Raw genomic sequence first — 23,725 nt, forward strand, 5'->3', positions numbered from 1 at the left:
GGAGCTAGAAGTAAAATTGAGGGCTGCTGCAATCTGGGCTTGTTGACTTTGATGCCTTTGCACGACTGACAACCTGAAACTTCTTTCTGTGGAGGAATTTACTAGAATGATTTTGCTGCCATAAGTATGCCAATAAAACTGAGCATATTGACACTTTATTTTGAAAAATAATGTGCTCCAAAGCGGAGTGAATTGTCATTAATATACCCATGGGGAAAAAGCATGTCATATGATACTGTTTTTCACATTTGGTGACTGCCATTTTGCCAGTGCAAATGAGAATACTTAATAATGATTAGAGACAGAGTAATTCTGCCCATGCCTAAATCCCTTACTGCGGTGCATATTTGCAAGAGGACTAGCCATTTCTAGATACTTGTGCAAAATCCAAAACTGCTGACCCAAATATTAGCAAAGAGTGAGCAGCTTGAATATATTCATAAACACACGATTGCAGTATTCAACCAGAAGGCTGCCGGGGACAAAATAAGAAGATGCCTAATGCTTTGCAGAAACCCACTAGCTGAATTCAGGAACAAAAGTCTTCAGTTTGCCACGGAATGTAATGGGGGCTTTCTTCTCTTGCGATAATTAAAAGAACCAAGGCCTGAACTTCATTGGTGTAATGCAGACAAGTAATTAAAATAATATATATTAAAAGCAAGTCATACTGTGTTTTTCAAATAGCTAGTTTATTCCATTGCCTAATGCACCCTTACTAGATGCATGAGTAGTGATTTTTATGAAGTGAACTGAGGCAGAGTTGGAAGTTAGTAGGCAATATGTCCAAATTGCTCTTAATGCAACTTGAGGGGTTCTTAACTGTGTGTAGCTCAGCAGTCTCCGTGCCGTTGAAAATGAACTCTGCATATTTTCAGCTGAGTGCACTCCTAAGCCAAATTCCCCTTCGTGTGTGCTGGTGTTATATTACAGTGATAAAAACCACCTGATGAATGTTTGATTTAATGAATGTTACTTTAACCCCTGCTGCCTTTATTTCTATGTGATGATTTTGTTGTTGTTGTTGTTGCTAATTTATTTATCTGCTCTTGGTTCTAGTCGCTGTGTCTCTGAGGAATCAGAAAGTCATCATTCCCCAGGTTCCCGATGTCGACGCTGTGTCTGTGGCAGAGACGGTGTCAGTGCCAGAGCTTAGCCAGTTTACACTCTGCTTTGAAGCTACCAAGGGCAGCAGCGATGACAACGACGACTGGAAGGTTTTCTCCTACACCGATGCGCTGTCAACAGAATTCTTCAGCTTTGGGAAGACCACAAAAGGCCATTTTCTGTCCGTCTCAGGCACGCAGTGCATTCTGGAGAATGCATTGCCCCGAAATGCAGAGTTTTTCACGGGAACCTTTCAACAGCTCTGTGTCGTAGGGGATAGCTTCTCGGGCAGTATAGGTATATATGCCAAAAGCACCTATCATATAGTGTACTGTCCGGGTATCTTTGGCAAAGTTATCCCTGGAAACGGGAGGCTGGTGCTGGGCTCTAACAGCAATGAAGTGAGCTCTCTAAATGGGGACATTTACAACTTCCGCCTCTGGAATTTCACCATGAATGCGCAAACACTGGCCAACCTCAGCTGCGATGTGAAAGGAAACATTGTAGACTGGGAAAATGAATTCTGGAGTATTCCAACTTCAGCACTGAAAGCAGAAAACAATTTGAGTTGTGGTGAGTATGCCTTGCCAAATCTTTTTTGCTTTTTTTCCCTCCCCACTTCTGCATTGTGCTGAACAGATTATATACCAACATGGAAAAAAAAAAAAGAGTTCCTGTGAAAGAAAATAGCTAGGTCTTACCTTTCTTAGACTTCAGCTCAACTCTTACCGTACACAGAGGCTTTGAAAGGGTATAGAGTTGATTCCCTAAAGGAAAAGAACAAGTCCCCTAAGTATATTGAGTTGCTGCTTGAAATTATCTGCAGATCAAAGATCTTCCTACACCGTTTGTTTATTGGCCTTCTACTCACACTGAATGGGGATAACAGGCAAGTACCTGCTAGCCTCAAGTAAGATTACAGTGGTCTCTGGAGAAAAAAAAAAGGGTGTTAACTAACCATTTAGTAAATGGTTTTATACCTGCGCTTTGGCCCTTTGAATAGCCAGAAGGAGCACTTACTAGCCTTGTGCTGTGTGTGCAGAGCCAGCAAAAGCAGTAACTAAACAACATTGCACATGAGACAGAAAAGTAGGAGAAAAGATTAAATTAGAGGAGGCAGACAGGAAGAAAGAGTTTTAGATCAAAATTACTGGGTTTTATCTTCCTGATGACATATTATCAGTCCTTTTAATTGGTAATTACTGAAGGTCGGTCTTCCTGTAGATTACTCCAGAAGATAAATTTTAGTACATTGTCCAACCTATTCTCATTTCATGGCTCAAACGAATCTCATAAGTGTCCAGGTGTAATTTTTATATATGAATGTGTTATTACAGCTGGTTGACAATTTTTGACTGGATCAGGTTTTTTCCAGACAAAAAAAAAAAGAAAAAGCAAACCAAAAAAACCCCAAAAAAGCCTGAAAAATCTTTGTCACTTTGGATCATTTTTATTTTCTTTTAAAGAATGTTTTGGTTAGTAACAACTTTAGAGATATTTGGATAATTGTCAAATGCATAGGGGAAAATCTGAATTATGGCCAGCAGTAGCATGTACATGCACATATGATGCTTGTGAAAATCAACTGTTATCAAGCTCCATGTCAACAGAGTTTGAGCCCTCCTATTGTAGCAAATACACATTTAAAAACAAACAAACAAACAAAAACATCAAAGTAAATCATTACAAATATTGGTTCTTTCTCAACCATGTGGAGTATCTTCATATCTAATGTTGTCCTCTCCAATTTTGCCGTCTTGCTCCTCTGACACCCTACTACTTATTAGTTTAAACATAGTTTAAGTAGTGTCAATATAAGCATCTCCTGACAGAGCATCTGTTAGTGCTCTGAGAATCTTTAGCTTAAGGAGTGACGCCAGAAGCTGGTATCATTAAGGCATGATAGTTTCTGTATCTAATAGCTCATGAGGGATTAAGGTGGCTAAAAAACCCCATCTTTCTTGCTTTAGTTTAATCAAACCAAAACGTGAGGTACTCATTTGCAGCTAGACTCGCTGGGACAGCTCTTGGCATGCCTCTGCTAAAAAAAATTAAGCAACACCTCTATAAAAACAGGATCAACTAGGTGCCTTCACTTCTCTACCAGAACAAAGAAAAGGCTGATCTAAACATTGACCATGACTGATGAAGGCATTCTGGACAGAAAAGTTGCAGCTTTTGCATCAGCATGAACTGATCTGACAGAAAATAACTTCCCAGAAAATCTCATTGCTCTTACATGCTTATACCATGAAGACTACCACAACCTACCAAGGCCTCTGTAATGTTGCAGTCTCATTTAATTTTGACTGGAGTATGGGCTCTTGTCCTTCTTTCTGTTAAAGACTGTACAGTCCTGTGACACAAATGTAATATCACAGCTGTTGTCATAGAAACAATACACTTATTTTCATTCCACAACTTTATTCCTTGGGATGTCATTGTTCAGCAGTTCTGTTCTTTCAGCAGAACATTATTTTAGAAAACGTACACTAGCTTTTGTGTGTTAGGCCCAGATGTCTATCAAGCCACTTCAAGTGTATCTATGTATAAGCATTGTTACTTCCTCTAACTAAGCCTATGAGAAAACTAACTCACTAGTCAATCTTTTTCTTTCGAAAATGTTAGATCACCCCCTATGATATAGGCTTTCCTGAACCAGAGTATTTCCTAAAGAAAATACTGGGTGCATTGCCATTTCAAAAATGGTTACTAATCCCAGAGATGGAATTGTTAGAATTTTCTTCCTTTCATCTCCTTGAATAAAAGCCTTCATTGTAAAACCAGCCTTCAGCAGGAGAGTTGATGAGTCAGGCTATCGACCATGAATAAACCACTGACAGTGGAGAGATGACTCTGACTGATTAGGCTTCATTTAGCAGCGATGGAAGGATTTATGCAGAAAAGAGGTTTGTGCACAGCTCCAATAATGCTTCCCCAGGAAGCGGCATGTAACTTAAAAAAACCCAACAAACCAAGCATTTAGCAGTGATCTCAACATATCTGTTCTTGAACAGTGCTTACATTTTCAAGGGGTATTATTTTCATGGTTTTTCAGACAAAGCTTTTACAAGTAGATTTATGAAGCATAAAAACACTGGCAAATTGTTCCAGATAATCTTTTCATAGTTTTACCTTCTCCTAATTTATTCCTTAGACTAATGTTTTCACAGCTGTGCAATCATGGTGGGGTGTTTCTGGAAGACTTGACGGAATTCTGTTTTTATTGCCGTACCTTCACACGGCTTGCATTTAAAGGTATATGTACACAGCCTCAGTATCCAGACTAATTTTAAAATAAGTAGCCTAGGTAACGATAGCGGTGTAACACCACCAGTTCAGAGCTCAGTGCAGGCAAACTGAGGAGCATTTAATCAACTTCTGGTGCTGATTTTGGAGCCTGCACTGGCTACACCTATAGCAGGGTATGATCTACTCAGTTTAAGGGTAACGTGGCCGCATGTCTGTCCACGCTTGCAATTGCATTTCCTTTGTTTACACTTCGTACGAGTCCTTCATTCCCAAAGGCCAGAGGAATCCTTAACTTCGCTGTCAGATTGAACTCAGGGTGGGATCCGTCTGCCTTACGCAGCTGAATGATGTTTCAGGCTGAGCTCATTGCCCTCAGCGCTGTTTATTAATAGTGGAATGAAAAAGGCTGGTCCAAAGGTCAGCGCATCTCATACTGGAGAAGATGTCTCAGTGAAGTCAGAAGTTTTTTGCTGTAGGAGTGCCTGTTCCTCTCCACTGACTATAAAGAAAGTCTGGTGTGACGAGCAGATATGGATGTCTGAGTGTTAGACATTTGAAGTGAGTGAGGTATATCACACAAAGTATCTGTAATACAGGTCCATGTGTGATGTTCACGTTACTGACCATGCCACTTGACTTCATAAAGTAGCTTATCTTTTTGCATCCAAATCATTATATTTTCTTTAGTGGACACTGAGGGAAAGTCTAGTCTGACCAGAATTCAACCCAATTAAAACTTAAAAGAGTTTATTGAATATATTCACTGAAAATACTCGTCTTTAAAGTATACAGTCTTCTGACTTAAGTGTGTTGTAAAGTTGGATTGGATTTTTTTTTTTAGTTTCACCAAATAAAATCATGATCTTTTTTTTAAATACTCACTGAAGAACATATGAAGGTCCACAGATTTTCCAAGCCAATTTTTAGGCAATCTTTCAATGATACAGTACCAAGAGGAGATAACTTACAGCAGATTTTGATATTGACTGTTTAATATGAGCAAATATATTGGGGGGGGGAGAGGAAAATCTCACGCAGGAGATAGTATGTTCACTTAGCATATCCTTTCTGGAGTTCATGGGAAGCGCACCAAGGAGGTGAATTTGACTGTATCTCTTAATCCATTTGAAAAAAAAAAATTAAATGCTGAGCTTTAATACTTGTTGAGGATCAAATGTTTTAAATTCTGCCTTGTACATGTAATGGTATCTGTGATGTGATGACTTCTGTATTGAGGCCCCATGCTTCATCTGTTCTTGCATCACAGGAAATATTTTCCTCGCTATCTTTACGAGCTGATGGGTGGTGGCTCTTTAATTTTATGGAAGGATACAATGTTTCATGAGAGAACCTCATTGAATCAATATGATTCTGAAGTGGTAAAGCAAAAGCCAAAAGGGCAAGGCCGATTATGCCATGCTCTATGGCCCCATTATTTTCAACACAGTGTGCAAAAGCAGCTGTATCTGCAGCTGAACTGCTGGGATACACAAAGTGTAATTAATGCAGTTTCACCAGTTCTTTTTCTGTAGCCACTCTTATATGCCCTGGTTTTGTCTCCAGATCATCAAAGCGTGTGCCTGTTGTTATGAATAATTCAGTAGAGGTACAAACTTATAACATTATCTGCTTATAAATCATGCATACCAGGATATTAATCATGGCCACACCCTGGGCAGAGGAACAGGTTTAATCACTTTTTCTCTGGTTGGTGTCTGTCACAGCCAGATTACTCAGAAGCGTGTGGTGGGTAACCTGTGCTACAGCAGCAGAGTGGCTACTTCTCCAAGGCGCGTGTTATTACTCATAAAGATTGCATAAATCCTACAGCCATCCTGACCCCTCTGCTGAAAGCTATTTCACAGAGTGCATGCAAGCTGCCTTCATTTAATGGGAAGTTGTTTAGCGAAAGCTAAGAAAACCAGAGGAGGAGATGTAAGTGACTGTAACTTGCAAGTCTGCGGGGTTTTCATGGATACCTCAGCAGCAACAGAAAATGAAAACACATAAGTCTTATAGGCAAATGGCGGTATCATTCTGCCACTGAGAGAAATTAAGAGGACCATGTCACTGCAAGATATAATATATTTAGAGACGTGGTAGTTTTATGCCCAGCAGCCAAAACTTTCTAATTATTGTACTTTCTTTTTCTAAAGGCTCATACCTAATTCCCTCTTCTGCAATTGAACCAACCAGTTGTGCAAACCTGGGAAGCCTTTGCCAAGGTAAGAAGACTAGGTCATTTTCACAGTTTCATCTTTGTTAAATCTTTATTGTCCTTAATTTTTTTTATTCCATTTCTTTTTTATTATTGTTTTTAAAAGGGTGAACTGTCATAAAAAATAGCAAAGAAAGGAATTCTTTAGTCTCATCAAGTGTGTAGGTGTCCTGTACATCCATTATATGGATTATCCCTTGATAATACATTTTCCAAATAGTCTCCATTATATTAAAACTGAATTAATCAATTGCTTTAATTTCTTTCTCCACCTCTTTTCCTCCTGTACATTTTGACAGTAAAATATTAACCAGGATAAGAAGCAGATATATCTGTAAATAAAAAATGAGCAGATGTAAATAAAGGAACTGACTATTATTCTTTTTTTTTTTTTTTTTTCCAATAAGCTGTTTTGAGGCTAGATACTTTGAGATTAGCAGGTAAAAAATTAACATCCAACTGCAAAATCCAGCAGTTAACAAAACACCTGTTACAGCACTTAGTCATGGTTTAATATTGTGAAAATCACCACATATATGAATTCATAAGGTCTCTTGAAAGGTCAGCTCAGTTGAATGCAAGGAATAGGTGAATCCTGAAGATTTCCATGCCATATGAATCACTGGACATGCAAGGACAGTTAATTCCTTCCGCTCTGCTTAGAGGCTGAAGTTCTATAAAAATGCTTGACATGAACAACATCAGCCCATTTCCACAATACCTTTATGAACACAGACCTGCTAATGAGGTGGCATGCTATGTTAAACTTTAATTACAGCAGCAGCTGCACCAAAAGTAATGTCTAGGTGTGTAAGTAACCCTTTTCAAGATGAATGGTGGAGGATGGAGTCAGGGGAGAATAAAATATAGAAGGCGAGGAGGAAGTCTCAGAACTCTTTCAAAACTGACATTTACAAGTAAATCAGATTTAGCTTAAAAGTAAAAAGGAAAATGCACTCTGCTTGGGAAGCCAGTAAGATATTTCTGTCAGTCTTCAGTGTACTTCTTCCAGATTTTCCTGAGATAAATTTGGTTCAGGGTGTCGGAGTGTATCAAACTGGTCTGCACAGGGAAAGTGAAATGCCAGTTATGTCCATAGTCAGATTTCAAACAGTAATTTTCAGGCATCATATTCACAAAGCACAATATGATCTAAATACGACTACTGGAATACCTTAGGTAAATGTGACAGCAACAGTTATTCAGTATTAGCCTTTTTATATGTAAGGGGTAATACAGCCACCATACAAAGATCTTTGTCTATTCTCTTGGAAGAACTCTGAGAGTTTTCCTCTGTCAAAATGCCATGGTGTGAAAGGAGAGAGAATATCTTTCATTAGATCAGCTAATACGGCTCCAGAAATGGACACACTTTCAGCAAGACAAGCCTGCGTTTCTAAAAGCCTCATCCTTTCTTCCAGCTTTATTAACTTGTCTAGTAGAAGATACTGCCTCTAATAAAAGATGCTGCCTTTCAAACTTACCTCTCTTAAATTCTTAGACCATCACATCTTCAATAAGCACTACGAGTACTTCCATGAAGATAATAGTCTTTCCTTCTCTGAAAAGTGTTTGGCACAATGTCACTGGTGTTCTGTGTCACTTTGGAAGTGGCAGATCAGATTTACCCTGTTCCTCGTCATCATCATTAGTATCATAATAGTGAAAATTATAAAAAGATGTCTGTCTGTCTGTCTATTTCTGTCAGCACTGCAGACATTTTAAACTGAGAGGCGAGTTTGGATTCTTTTTTTGTTTGTTTGTTGTGAGTTGTGCAATAGCACCAGTAACAAAGTTTGTGGATGCCAGATTATGTCAGCTGCAGTCTGATGAAAGAGCCGTTTTCTCCATTATGCTTAACAAATATTTTCATTCACTGGAAGATGTCTCCTTTAACAGTGTTGGCTGGAAGATGCAATCAGTAAGAAGCCTTAAAACTTGTCTCTCAGATAATACAGCCCTGAATTTACATGGAAGAAAAGGGTTTTTTTGTATTATAGGGTGTCACTTTATATATTCACTTTCCCAATTACAACCTGTTTGCTGCAGTCTCCAACTCTTCCTTCTTTTTCCCAAAGTTTCTTGTTTCACTGAAACCTGAACCTGCTCCCTAGGCGGAGACCCAACTTTGTGACTTTCAGACTCCAAACACTAAACAACCTCATACAAAATCGAAAGTGCAGTTTCTTGACTAAAATGCAATTGCTTAACCTTTCCAGGCTGGTTGTTGGTCAAAACCTGCAAAGGATGTGTAACACTGTGAGATTATACTGCACCAACCTTCATGTTTTAAAAAGCGCTTTCAGTAAAAAAAGAAATCTGTCAGTGAGTGGATTTGCATTCCCAGGGAGTTACTAGATAAAATTAAATTATTTTCCAAACTGAAAATTTAGTGACATATTTGAATTCCTCTAGCGTGTATACCCTCCCACTCCACTGTGGGGGAAATTTGCAGTTTTGGCTCCTCACTCTGAATTTGAGAAGTATTCTAGCTGGTTCTCCTGGGAAACATTTGCCAGGGTTGTGTGGGATGACTCCTGATAGTGTCAGTGGGAACAGTACAGCTGAGATCCTACATGAAGTTTTCAAAATATATTTTCTACTCCAATTGTTTCAAGTCTGATTTTAATTCTCTTCATTGTATGGACTTCAATGGAATTAATTGGATCCTTACATGGGCATTTTAGTTTCACATTTGTTCATCGTCTTCAATCCCTGAGTAGGGACATCTATTGTTTTCACAAGCAATATTCTAAATGCATGCATCTTAGACCTTATGAAATCTATTTTCTGGTCTTTGCACAGCTGTTTGGATCTGAAGCTCTCATAAGAGGCTTTTGAGTTTATGAAAGCAGTACAGGACTGATCTTGCAACCCTTACACTGGCAAAACTCCCACTGAAGTCAGTGAAAGTGAAGATTGCAGGATTGGGACCTCAGTTCATATCCATTCATCACTTTGTGCAGAAAAAGTAATGTGTTTATTTAACATTTATGGCATTGTGTGTAGATGGTTTCATTTTACATTGTCATGCGTTGTTCCCATTTTGTCTTACCTCATTAACATTCATATTTCATTCAAGTTCACCTCTTTCTCATCTTTATTACCAGCTACTGTAAATGCTACTACTCCTACACCACCCACTGTCACCACTAACATGCCCGATACTAATAGAAACGATAAGCCAAACAATGGTAAGAAATCCTGTGTTACATTTTTCCTTGTACTGTGTCTAGAGCAAATTTATTGTATTTTAAGGTGTATTTTTCATAGTATCATAATGTCAAGGATCATGTCTCAGTTCTGATCTCATTTACACTGAAATAAATCAGGAGTAACTTCACTGGACCATGTAAGAATGGTGTAAATGAGAACAGAACCAAACTTGGTGTTTATTTGTATCACCTTCACCTGGCTCTTGTGCGAAAGGGACTCACTTTGTGTCACCCATTGTATTTACCCATGCAAAGAACGAGGCAAGGGAGAGGGATTGTTTTAAAAAGGGTCTGAAAAGAACCATGCTATTGAAATGTTTTAAGGCTGCAGATTGTGAGGCACTGCGTAGCTCCTGCTGGTGCAGCCAGGGTGGTAGTATGCTGGGATTGTCTGTTCCTCACTAGTCAGGTGCAGGAGCCAAGTGGAATCGTTCCTATGGAGCAAAGCCACTTCCACTGAGTCAACAGGAATCTTTCCACTGACTTCAAGATGAGCTGGATCAGACTTTACTAGGGAAAATGTTGACAGTATCAGATATCGTTTACTTTTCATTTAGAAAGATTAAGGGAAAAAATAAGCTAGTAAATGAACCTATTATTAGCACAGGGAAAAAGCGGGGATTTCTTCTGAGGTTTTTTCAAATTCTATGATATCACTATCTCCTAGAGGCTGAGCATCATTTTGTGAGGTGCTGCTAAAATATTTGCTAGTTGGTTAAAGATAGTTGTTAAACATTATTAATATCACAGAGATAGATTTCTGCCATTTTCATCTGAGGCTTAAAGATATTTTTTGTAAAACTTTTTTATTTTTTCAGTGTGCTCCCCAGAAAGAAATTAGAATCTGGGTTTGGTTTTCCCCCACCCCCTTTTTTTTTTTTTTTTTCTTCAAATGCATCAGTTGTTACTGTAGGATTTAAAATTCTTGGAGTATTTTTTCTCTTGGCAGATCATTTCTTGTACGTTGTCAATCAGGCAGCACAGTAGACAATGTGAAAGAATTTATCTGAATTCAGCCTATTTGGATTTACTAAGCTGTAGAAGTAAGAAGAAAATGTTGAAAATTTCTTCCAAACTGTGCTTTTTTGGTTTTGTGGAGCCACTCACTCTATCTTCACTATGAACAGTTAACTTCTTTGATTTTTGTAACTACAGAAGGAATTGAATGCTTTATTAATATTAGTATGAATAAAACCTGGACAATTAAGTCCTTTCTTTGGCTTTGAAACTCCCAAAAGAAAGTAGAAAGACTAAGAAAAATAAGCCAAATTCATTTACAGTAGAAGCAAATTAAACTTTCACTCAGCTAACTGGCATCAATTTTGGTAAAATGGTTTTTAGACCAAGAGCAGACAGCCAAGAACAGACAGTTAAGGTGCATTATTTTCTTTAATCCATTAACTATGTGGCTTACTACACACAGACCTGCAGGAATTCAGACTTCCTGCTACGGTTATCTTCAGAATGAAGAGAAATTCACCTGAATCTTCCCATTCACGACCACAGAGGCAGCAAGAGTCTAAGATAGAAGGGGTCAAAACCATAGGAATTATCTCAACCCCAATTATTTGGCCAGTGAAACAAAGGCCTCTCCGTTTCAGTAAAAACTCAGCAGATGAGAACCGAGAGAGAAAAAACACGTACAGCTTGTTTCTTCCAACGGTGTCCACATCAGCTGCTCCTGAGGAGACCAGCAACCATACTTTGGCTGCTTTTACAGAAAAAAGTGACCTACGTAATACTGTGATGAATCAGTTACCAAATGAAAATATTTTGAATGGTTCTAGAAGCTCATTTCATGGCACTCCTGATGCAGCAGATGCTGTTACAGAGCCTTCTGTGAAAGCAGCCGTTCCTCTTCTTCAAAGCAGAAACCCTAACGGAGAGCTAGCGCTGGCTCTGGCAGGTGGGCTAGATCATTCTGACTCTGAGTCAGCGTTCCGCTCGCTCATTAGCAGCAGCGCTGCTTACGAACACACGAAAGAAACCATGTGGATTTTGTCCTCGAACAGCATTGGACATTTGTCCTCCAATTTTATGCCTATAAGCAACGCCTTGGAGCCTGTGAGTTGGTGGAGTGAGACTGTATTTCATCATCACATCACCTCTGACATTCAAGAAGACAGACATCATTCTCTTTCTAGCTTACCTATATCACCTACAGAGGAGAAATCATCATTCAAAAAAAGTAGGCTAGATTTGCTGGACTTTGCACCTGAAAATTTTTACCTGGAAATGATAGAAGGCAATGCAGATAGGAGAACTTTTTCTACGTTAGCAGCAAACAGTGAATTTCATTTTAGAAAATCTATGCACATTAAGGAACATCATTCAGGAGGCATTACAAATTTAACCTCTGTGGAGACTCCATGTGCAAACCCAACAACTTTTTTTCAAAACATGAAAAAAACATACACAAAATTTATGCCTCACATCCAACTGACAGATTCAGTCCTAGGACACAGTAGAGAGCTACTAGCATTTTCAGCGCTTCTGGTAGGAACAGGCTGGACAAGCTCAGCATTTAAGCATGTTGTAACTACTCTGCCTGTTTATCAACCGTTGTTGACTAACATATATTTGGAAAGTGACAGCATATTTATATCTAATAGCAATTACTGGTCTCACTATTTAAAAAATTCAGTATATTTTCAAAAGCCAAGTGAGAGCCTCAGAAACGGACTACTGGAGAACAATTTAGATGCATTTCATAATAGTAATGAAAGTGAAGAGTCAGCTTTTTCCATATTAGAGCCAGAGAACATGAATAGAGTTGGCAACTCCTGGGACTCAGGTTACTTGGATTTTCCAACAAAATATGTAGATATTTCCCCTTCTCTAACACCAAGATTCTGGACAGTTTCCTATCATTTGAAAGAAGCATCTCCAGTGCTTTCTGGGGAGCCATCAGAAAAATGGTGGTTCTCATTTAATGAACTGCTTTCTTCCCCAACAGAGAGATTGCCGTCCATTAGTTCATCTGCTAAGTCTGACAGTATCTCTGAACAAACATCTGCCATTAGATTATTAGGTCACAGGGCTGAAGAAACGAACTTCCCTAGTCATGCATCAGCTTTGGAAACACAAATCTTTAGTTCATTTATTCCAGGCCTTTCAAAGAGAATTTCAGAAAGTAATGACACCATAATATTGCAGTGGCAGTCAACAATGAACTTTGAAAACCTAACCATGTCTTCCAACAGCAAATCGTATTTTGATTTTCCTTTCCCTTCCCCGGAAGCTCCTTTGAGTCAACCCTCTGTACGGGTACAGGTAAGTCCCTTTGATAAGGTACTTGAAAACTCCACAGAAAAATTAATGATATTTGATAGTTTGCCCATACAAATTGGAACTGACATAGTGAGTAATCAAACCAATGTGACTTCCCTACACAATAGGCAGCAGCTTGTTTCTGTCCTTCCAACACATTCAGGAAGCCAGCCTTCATGTTCAAGGCATAGCCAATCTGCTTTCTTGATCAATACACCAGTTAAGAATTTGGTAAACAGTACAAGAACACATGGATCACTACAGTCTCAAAGTCTTTCAGCAAATGATGCTGTAACAAATACTACTGATAAAGCAAGAAGTAAAGTTCAGCTAGATGCAGGTGTTTTTTTTAAAAACCTCAGTTTGATGAGTTCTGCCTTCCTTCCAATGACACTGTCTTTGGAATTAAGGAACCTTCTTCATTCAGACTCAAAATTCAGAGTCAGTGCACCTCCTAACAGCTACTCCACACCTCCGCTCCCGCAAAGTTTTTGGAATCATCTTGATACAGTTTCTCCAAGCCTGATCCCTCAGTGGGATGTAGCAGAGTTAAGCTTGCCAACAACAGTAGCACTGAGAAGTCATCAAGTTGTTTTAGGACACAACTCCATTGAAAATCAAGGGGACAGTCTGAGATACTCTCTGTGGGCAGTAGAACAAGAAATCATTGGTGATAATGAAGACATAAGGAATTCTGCTGTTCTGACATCAACAAACATATTGAGGCTTTCCAAATGGGATTCGGAAGGGGAGGTGTATGGATCCTTTAGCAAGGACAGAGAAGGAGTGCCTTCTCTGAATATTGCTAGTACTCACGCCTTGGATTTTGAAAATGCTGATTATGGACATTTTGCAAACCTCTCTTCTATTTTGGCGTCATCAAGAACTGCAGTAATGAATGATGTGATACCTTTGCCATCTTCATACAGTGGAGTTATTATTCAGCACAAAGAGACGATCTTGAAGGACAGTCTGATGACACTTGCAGCCACAATCCATCACTCCTTCCTGCAGTCCCAAATGCCAGTTTCTTCTGTAATGTACCATCAGTCATCAGTTTCGGCACATGTTCATTCCTTGGCCAATTTACCATCTGGGACAAGCCAAAATACCACCCCTTACCCACCACTGAATCAACTTACTAGCTCTCCTGCAGTCTTTTTATCTTGTTTATGTTACTCCACTGCCCTGGGCTGCCTGTGTCGACCTGAGGTCAACTACAGTATGTCAAGCTGCTAAGTTACATATAGAAAAAAAAACAGATCGTCTTATCTATTAGATATTCACTTGGTAGACTGAACATAGAAGTAGCTGGCTTTCATCCTTTAGATATAGCTCCATTTAGCATATGAAAAGATTTTGGAATAGTAATTTAACTCTAGTAGAAGGGAATTTGTAACATCATAGTGATAGTAAATGTCATTAACACGTGATTTCTAATTTTTGTGTACTTCTCTAAGACAGCTCTCATGGGACTGTGAGGATAATATATTGGGTTGCCATGTATTTTGTGTATTTTTATGACATTTTATTGTTACAGATTTTATGAATGTTTTTCACTTACAATCTTAATATATTTTAAGGATTTAACTTTCAAAAAGCAAAGATTTTCTAAAAGAAACTTTTGGATAATTTGCCCAACAGAATTAAAATCAAACAATCCTGGTATTTAATTGATCATTATATTTTTGTAGTTGGTGGTGGGTGTGGGGAGAATTGTTTTTCCAGGTTCTTTTTTTCCTCCTTTTTCAAATTATCTTTGGCTACTTTTCATCAATTTTCTGCCCATAAAAATATTTATTTTTCATTCAGCATTTTGAGGTGGGATTTCCACTGTTTAATTTGGAGAGTGAGAAATCCTTTTTAGTTTTCACTAGCTGCCACTGCAGTCTCCTGAGAGTGCTTTAAAATGTAGATTAGTTCTTTGTTCTCGTTCTTTTTTCACCTCATTAAAACATGCTTTGGGTCACCATCTGGTGGAGATCTTGAAGCTGTTGAATAGTTTGTAGTTACTGTGTTCGATTTTAAAAATACTTTGCATATTCCTATATTAAGGTGATTTTGTCCATATACATAATGATATAAATAAGGTTATAATTATATATATGATTATACATGAATGTGTGAGAATATATATAATGCACACTTTCTGTATGTTTGTATCTGTATAGCACATATAAAAGGTACATTATACATATAAAATTGAAAATATGTATATACAGAGATATATACATACAAATGAGATCCAGGTCTTGCAAGTGTTTTCAGCTTGCTCAAAGTCCAAGTTTCTACTTCCAAAGACTTATTTTTTCTCTTTTTTATTTGAAACTATCACAGTAATAATAACAAACTAAAATACTTTTTCAGATCAAAGTGCATACCAAATTTGTGCATCTGGTGAGTTATGGGAGGGAAAAAAACCCAATAAATTAAAAGGGAAGCAAGTTTATTTTACTCATATCTAAAATTTAATCATAGCTTACCAAAGAAGGTAACTGGTAAACCATCTTCTTGCAAGAAATTGATTCTTTAGTATTTTATCACAGAGGAATTTTCATACTAATCTCAGTGATCACATGGTCAATTCCATAATGAAAAGAGAGAACAATACTCAAGCCAGCTCATGAATAGGATAGTAACCAATATGCACAATTAAACTGGGAAATATTGACTTCGCATTTTTTTCCGGATGCTTTTATTCAAGCTCTTGTAAAATGATTATCTATGAGTTGTAAAATGATGACATTTGCTCCACCTAGAATAAAAGGTCTTTTATTTAGACTCAAAAAGATAGAGCAGTTCCTTTACAAGCCAGAGACAGAAGGGGAGTTCTGTATAATTGTTGTCATGTCCTGTTCTGTCCTATGTAGTGTCTCTGTAAGATTTCCATAAGATTTATATAAATACATGTATCTGTGACCGAGACCCACAACTTCATTTGGTAACAGCCCTGAACCAAGCCATGCCACATGTGCACATACATGCAACTGAATTGATCCAAAAGCTCTTAAACCTCCCCCGCATCCTGGGAAATTTTATCCAACTAGAGCATACAGAATTTTTAGTAGCTTAATGAAAAAAATTTGACTTGTGAAAGTATAGACTTTTAACACAGAGGATAACTATGAAATGCTTTGATGTTATTTATTAGATGTGAAATCTTGTAATGCTGCCTACCAACATGAGCTTAAAGAGAATTTATATTTATCCAGTGCCATTTCAAAGTAATTTTACTGAATATAAAATTGCTCCAAGCCAAGCGTTACACATTTTGTGACTGAAAGATGGTTTGTTCAGCTGCCAGTTTTGTAAAGCTGCTGTGGGTTCTTCTACTATCTGGCTATTTCCAGGCCCGAGAGCAGACTGTGCTGTGAAAACGAGACCTGGATATCCCTTCTCCTACCTAATTCTGTCCTCAGCTATCTTGTTGCTTTCAATTTATGAGCCTTATCCGCTCTCACAAAGTTTTAAGTCTAATCTGCAGTGGTTGAATTCTGGACTATAACAATACAACTGAGAGCAGAATTTATCCATGTTACAGACTTCAGTAATTATGATTATTTTTTAAATTAATGACATTTTCATGATCTTGCTTTTACACACCACATTAAAGGCATATGCAAAATACTATTTCTATGGACATTGTTTGTGAGTTTCCATGTTGCATTTCAAGTGTCTCTAAAAATATGGAGGGGGAGGGAATTCTTGTCTAATTTGACAGGACTAGTGAGAATGGGCCCAAACCTGCAGTGCTTGTTCACTCCAAACTTGTGTAATGCCAACAAGACCTTGAGGTGTCCTTGTATCTGGGGTTCAGCCAAATCTTCATATTCATCATGAAGAATGATGAAAGAAACTAAAGTCTTTTTATTCAAAAGGTAAATTTGCTCAGCTTCTCACATTATAATGCTTTTTTTTAATGGACAGGTGGGCTATTCTACAGGATATCTATAACTGTCTTTAGTTCCACCTCCAACTCGGTGTCGAAAGTACATGATGTGGTTGCAGAATGGGTAAGTTAAGTTTTCTTTCCTGTGTGATTACATATATGAATCTGCCCCATTGATGTTATCAATCTGAAAAGGGGAAAAAAAATAATACAGATATTCTGTCCTTTTCAACAGTTCACATAGTGGCACTCACACAATCTGTAAGCAGTCTTTATACCAACTACTTACATGAAAATATGATGTCATAAATATATGGCAATTATTCTTTATTTTTCTTTTAATAAACCTTGAGGCTTTCAGCTTTCAGAAGCGAAGGAAACCACATATACTCATCTACAGCCAGAAACACGGCCATCCACACCTGCCAGGGTTGTTCTCTTTGCAGCAGTAGCCAGGCGGAGTACGTAGGTGCCTGCGCCAAAGAATCTAGAAAGGCGTCACTTGGCCCTAGCAGACTATGCAAAAGTGTTCCCCAAGGGGCAAACTGAGCAGCCATTGCCTGCTCAGAATACATAGTACAAAGGCCTGAAAAAAAGATCATCATAAGGTTGTAGACTTTTAGGTGAAAATTGACCCTGTTGTTTTGTCTGTAAATCTTTTCTAATCAAAGTGTTTCTGAGAATTTAAGATGAGGAAGAGAGGGAGAGAATGAGAAGTTCAGCATCCTGTGCACTCACCTTTTCACTGTGTCATGACCTTATAGAGATTTCCTTCTGTCAGTAGAAAAGCCCACATCTCTCACTACCAGTTGTACATCTAATATAACAATCCTCACTAAAATGGGAGAGTGTTCTCTTTACTTTGAAAAACTGAAGGAGATTTCTCAAGGGGGAGTAGGGTGAAACTCTAACTCTGCCTTAAGCCACAAAGAGCCCCATTAACATCTCACCATTCATGTGATCAATGTCTTCCTGTCTTTCAGCTTAACCGTACTTTCCAGAACTGGAATTACACTGTGTATGTGGTCAATATCAGGTAAATGAAGGGGGAAGATGTTTATCCTATATTCTTTTTGAGAATTAGCGCACCCTAATTAATGTTTATTTCTTTTATAGCATTCACCCTGGCTCCATAAAAGAGGGAGTAAGAGAAAAAAGAAGTATTAAAAGGTAACGTTTTAAAAGATATTTTCTTGATAGAGGCAACGGCTGCTATTACAAGTGGCTTTACAACAGGCTTTATTGTCTGTTATTGGATTCATTGTCTATTATTGGGCATATGCTGCCAGTCTGTAAATATATGACTGCTGGCGAGCTGAGTGCTCTGGATGTGCTCAGAAACCTCATACTGGTTATTGTGTTTGTTTTGGTTTAAACCTACTGAGCTTTAAACCTTAACAGATCATTTTTTTCAGAGCTCAGGTTTCATCTGTCACAAAACTGAATAGACATACCATATATATGTGGTATGGAGTACCCAGCTTTCTTTAGCACCAGGCTTTGGTACACTGGTATCTATCCACTGTCACTGCATTTATTCTCTTGAACCAGAGCCTTTTGAGTTAACAGACATCTTACTAGATGCAAAACACTGAATAATCATGCTAGAATTGAACGCCAAACTAGTGTGAGTTAAACTATTTACCATATGCTCTCATTTCCTGACTTCTGCTGGGCTCAGAGGCACTGGAGTTGGGATGGCCTCAAACACAGCAATAAAGTTAGATAGGTCACACCCCCTGAAAATTGAGCCTCGGGGGATTTCTTTGAAAGCAGCAGGCTGATTTCTGAGGGATATATGGGGAGGGAGTGAATCTTAGGACCAAATTAAGGAGAGGAAACCAAAACATAATTAGTCTTGTGAGGAATGGGCAACAAGTGGGTATAGGATGTATCTTTTTGCAGTGCAGGCAAAAGTCCTGTAGGAAAGGACTTTAACTGCTGACTCCTGAGAACTTCCATGATAACAGCTGGGCTTTTTAATTTCTAAGACAGCCCAGTATTCCCAATTTACCATCAGGAAGTAGTTACTGATGCTTCCAGTTTTCTACAGAGTTTACCTAGATGTGAAGAGATTTGTAAAAGGTACTATCTCCTTCCCACACACCCACAGCAGAAAGACAGCTTTTATTGGCAAAACCATTTAACTGGTATAGTGTAAATTCAGTCTCTGAATGGGCTATTTTGCTGCTTGACCTACATTTGCAGTAGGGTGTAGTGATGTGGGTGGGATTTTTTTTTCACACTTCCAAATGATACGGTTATGCCAGCAAAACCTTTTAAGTGGAGACCATGCCTCAGGTCTTACCAACAATCCAAGACTGCTGAGGAGTGTAAAGCTTTTCTCCATCCTTATTCCTGCATCTTTTATGAGACTAGCAGCCCAGCTTGTCAGCATCTGTTCTCCCCTAGACTGCACACATGATTTCTTCTCATTTTATCTTCCTGCCATCCTGTCCTCTGGATTTTGTTTCCTTTCCCTTTCCCTTTCCCTTTCCCTTTCCCTTTCCCTTTCCCTTTCCCTTTCCCTTTCCCTTTTCCTTTCCCTTTCTTTTCCCTCCCTTTCTGACATACAGTGAATATGGCACTAAATTACTTCTAATAATGTATCATTGTTACAGGGAAGTAACCTCATCCCTATTTACTTTGCTCATCATATGTAATTTCAGAGACAATGGAATTACATGTTCGTAATATGACATACAGTTTTTCAAGGTAGGCCTGGTCTAATGAGCAACTGGTCTTCTCATGGGCTCTAGTGCACTTTGTGTCGAGGCCAAATGGTATTTTGTCATCATTCTGAATAATTTAGTATAAATGCTAATCATGTCACACAAAATGTTACTGTTCTCCAAATAATCAGGATTGTTATGCTGTGCATGATTTCTTAGAAAAGGAAAAAAAAAAAAAAGAGAGAAGTCAAGATCCTGCCCAACCTAGCAACCCAGTAGGGGTAACACAGGGATAATTAAAAATGTAATTGAGCTACATGATATGTGATTAACAAAAACTACACTATTTACACATTGTATATGCACATATACATATGTAGAAATATATATACACAGCATTTTTTGCTGTTTTTTCATGTATTTTTTTTGCATATATTTTCATGCATTGTTTACCTCTTACAAGAGAAACATTTGGGAAAAGTTGGCGTTCTCCCACCTTTAGGTCTTCTGAGTATGTCTATCATTGTACATTGCTTCCCTTCTGAAACAAAAGAAGGATCACCTTCCCAGTAGTCTTCAGTGTTCCTGGGTTTAGTCACGAGGTTTCCAGTTCTTTGAGGTTCACACAGCTGTTTCTAGATTTTGCAAGGAAGAAATCTGTTGAATTTCTGAAGATCCAGAAAGCTTTTTTCTACTACTTCCTGATCACTGATTTTAAGATACTTTGTTAGGTTTTCCACTTTCTTGGATCTGTCCTGGGTGAGATTCTAAGGAAATCCTACAAAACACCGGAGTAATGTTTTGTGGTGTAAAAACTGAGCATGTTACAGGTTGGAAGTTTTTAATCCCTGATGGAAGTAACGTTAATTTCTCATTACTCAGGTGATGCACTGAAATATTATGGCAGAGTTCTTGTATGTAACTTGCTCACAGTGTGATTTCATACAGTTTCTATTAATTAAATAATCCTATAAATTATTCCTGTGAATAGTTGTCCAAAGATTTTCTTATTTCTCCATTTTGGATAGCCAAGAATAAATCTGTTGCAGATTCAGACATTCCATTATTTCCCTTAGTCTGTAAGTACTTTGTATTCCATTTACCTTCATGTTCATCTGAACAGAATTTCACTTCACAGTTAAAATTTAAGACCTAACTCCTAAGTATCATGGCCTTAACTTTATCTTTTACAGAACAGAACATATTAGAACATACTCTAGCTCACTAAACTTTATGTCTCTTTTTCTAAATTTTCCACAAGATCATAGCCGTCTGGTTTCTAAGGCACTATCATAATTCTTTAAATTGCTCTTTGAGAAGTTTTCCCTCTCTTTATGTCAGATCATATTCTTATCATTCAGATCACATCTTTTTTCCTTACCTTTTGGGTTAGTATTTTATGAAACAGTTTAAAAAGCCCCAAACAACAAAACAAAACAAACCCAAAACCTTTCCCAACCTTTTGTATGCATTTTGCTTTGCTTGAAGCCTTATTTACCACACTGCTACCTTATCAAGGAACTTCTGTTATCAGTCTCCCCACCTAGTCTTCTTGCAAGTGAAAGAGGAAAAATCATTAGAGAGAGAATGATTCAGAGAAGAAATAGAAGCTGGAAGTGGGAGGTAGGAAGCTGGCTTTTTTTGGCATGTTAAAAATAGGTGTTTTCCAAATAAATATTTTAAACTGTACTGCATTCTGGAGAAGAGCAAAACAAAACAAAAATATGGAAGTGGATTGTTATTCTTTCATTGCTGCGTTCTGTGAGCTGCAGAAATCCAAAGTACACTGTGCTTGTTATGTGTTTACGTACATGGTGATGAGAGACAAACAGAGTGCCAAGTCCAAAAGTGCATATGATTATCAGCACCTTTAATACTGTGAGATCTCTGGGTGACAGCAGTATATCAAGCTAATACTTTGGTAGATTATTAACTATTTTAATAGACAGAATTTTATCACAGCTGTACTCAACTTTGTGTCTGTGTTTAATTTTTTCCTCTGGTTGTACTGTTTCCATCTCTTAAGGAGAGGGCTGCTGTTCAAAATAAAGTAGACAGGAGTTTGGAATGGGCTACGGACATAGCTGTTTCTTTGTCCCCCATTATTTTGCATAGAACTTTGAAATTTAAGCCAACTTGTGTTCTTTATGTAGATAAATTATAAATGTGTTTCTTTTGTTTATTCTTTGCCTTTTGTGACACCGCAGCACTGTTGTAACTTTCTGTGACTGCTGCTGCTGCTTTTCTCAGAAGGGTCCTACTGATCCTAGGTCTTGTTGGACAACTACTGTTGGGCTGCCTCAGTAGGGGAATTAAGCAGTCCAGCTCCCCTGCTTCTCCTTTCTTCTTTTCTTTTGCAAGCAATTCTGAGAATTCAGGACCCAATTCATTTATAACCTTTTCTCCACTTAACATACAAATAAGATTATGCTTGCTCCAAATTCCACTGCTTGATTGTCATAATTTTGGCCTATTTCCTGCGTTCAATTGCTTCTACTATGTGAAACAACATTAATGTTAGTACTGTTAAACAACTCATCCAAATTAAAAACCGCAGTGGTAGCAATCTGTGTAAAGACCACTAAACTTAAACAGAAATCCCTTCTCTTGGGAATGAAAATAGAGAGGAAAGCAGGAAACCAGAGCTGCCCATGCCTAGTCCTGGTTTTTGAAGTCCGTGGGAGTTATGCCACCAGTGTCAGTGAGGCAGATTCAGGCTTCTACATGCTGTGTTCTTGGGTGCTGTGTTGCTTAATGGAAGGCTTAATGCACTTGGATAAAACTTAAGCTAATTAGATTGTGTAATAGACAGGAGTTAGAAACATCAGAGCAGCATAATTTTGTTTTTATAGTCCAAAGTATCTTTACTGAATAAAGTATAGGCTTTTGCATTCTTTGTAGATTACTTCAAATTAATCATTGCAAAATAATAATGCTATTCTTTTTATAAATGAACATACCAGTGACACCTATGCCTATTTTAAAGATTTTCCTGGTCTCTACTGGTGCTGTTCCAGGAACAACTTGAACCTGGCCCACCTCTACTCCCCCCGACTTCAACTTCAGTGTTACAGAAGGCTGTAAGGGACAGCCGTGACCAGTGCTGAGCAACATTTTAAAATGCCACATAATGTGTACATTGTGCGTAATATTTCTGCTTGAAAAACTGGCCAAAAAAGAGCCAAGAAGTCCTCAGGTTTCTCCACAGTCCCCTGCTGGCATCTTGTGTCTATGACCTGTAGAGAAAGCCTTCATCACAGATGGAGGAATTTGGGAATTCCTCCTGAGAGACTGAAGGAAGATCCCTTCCTTAGCCTCCTGTTGAAGCTGCCCACTCCTGATCCAGCTTCCAAGGACTTCCTTTGTCTTTCCACTGACTTTAACTGGATTTGGTGTAGGCCTGACATGGATAGATGCCATTTTTCGGAAAATAATGTGTTGGAGAATGGGGTTTTTCTTTGTTGCTTTGGAACGTAATTCATAACTAAAAACTCATTTCAGCAAAGACCAGCTGTTGAAATGTGGGGGATTCCAGCCCTTTCTGTTTTGCCTTTCTGCTACATTTTCTAATAATGAATAGTCTTCATACTAAATCATCACATATTATAAGTGCTTTCTGTTGAAAAGCTGTAGTTGTTTGTATTCCCACACTAGATCTGCAAGGAGGAGCAAGGCCTGGAGACACAAGGGTAGGCACAGAGGTGTGACCATGCAGCTCCAGCACTGTTCTGGTACAGTGATCATTAATTTAAAAGGGAAGCTTAGGATGCTTTTATTTTTAGTAGTCCAAAAAGTACTGTGATTTTTAGTTTTGTGTCCTGAAGTGTCAAATTTTATATTTTTTCTATAACATCAACTTCTGCCAAGAAAGGAGCCTCTTCATCTTTAGCATTACTTTGAATGTGTCTATTATGCCCTGTCCTACTTTTTTGCTCTCTGTTCTGAACGTTTTAATGGTATCACAGTCAAAATCACCTTGAGTAAAAGTTTATCCATAACTGATATGCGTTTGTGGAATGCTTTTAATTTTCCTCTACTTTTATATTTCTGTCTCATTCTGTGTGTTTTCTAACATTTTGTCTGCTGTTTGTATTGCATCTTC

General features: G+C 38.1%; 1 protein-coding gene across 5 annotated transcripts in view; it reads left to right on the forward strand.

The window, feature by feature from the left end:
• Positions 1 to 23,725, forward strand: part of ADGRG6 (adhesion G protein-coupled receptor G6) — a 117,601-nt gene that overhangs the window by 50,041 nt on the left and 43,835 nt on the right. For 4 of the 5 annotated variants that reach the window (XM_075748265.1, XM_075748262.1, XM_075748264.1 and 1 more), the window contains 6 exons: positions 1,060 to 1,680; positions 6,516 to 6,584; positions 9,688 to 9,771; positions 16,990 to 17,075; positions 17,935 to 17,987; positions 18,068 to 18,121. In XM_075748265.1, coding sequence (XP_075604380.1) covers positions 1,060 to 1,680; positions 6,516 to 6,584; positions 9,688 to 9,771; positions 16,990 to 17,075; positions 17,935 to 17,987; positions 18,068 to 18,121 — 967 coding nt within the window. The remainder of the gene's footprint in view (positions 1 to 1,059; positions 1,681 to 6,515; positions 6,585 to 9,687; positions 9,772 to 16,989; positions 17,076 to 17,934; positions 17,988 to 18,067; positions 18,122 to 23,725) is intronic. The other variant, XM_075748266.1, reaches the window with a different exon arrangement.

Source organism: Balearica regulorum, chromosome 3 (genome assembly GCF_011004875.1).
Source record: "Balearica regulorum gibbericeps isolate bBalReg1 chromosome 3, bBalReg1.pri, whole genome shotgun sequence".
NCBI classification, from domain to species: Eukaryota; Metazoa; Chordata; class Aves; order Gruiformes; family Gruidae; genus Balearica; species Balearica regulorum.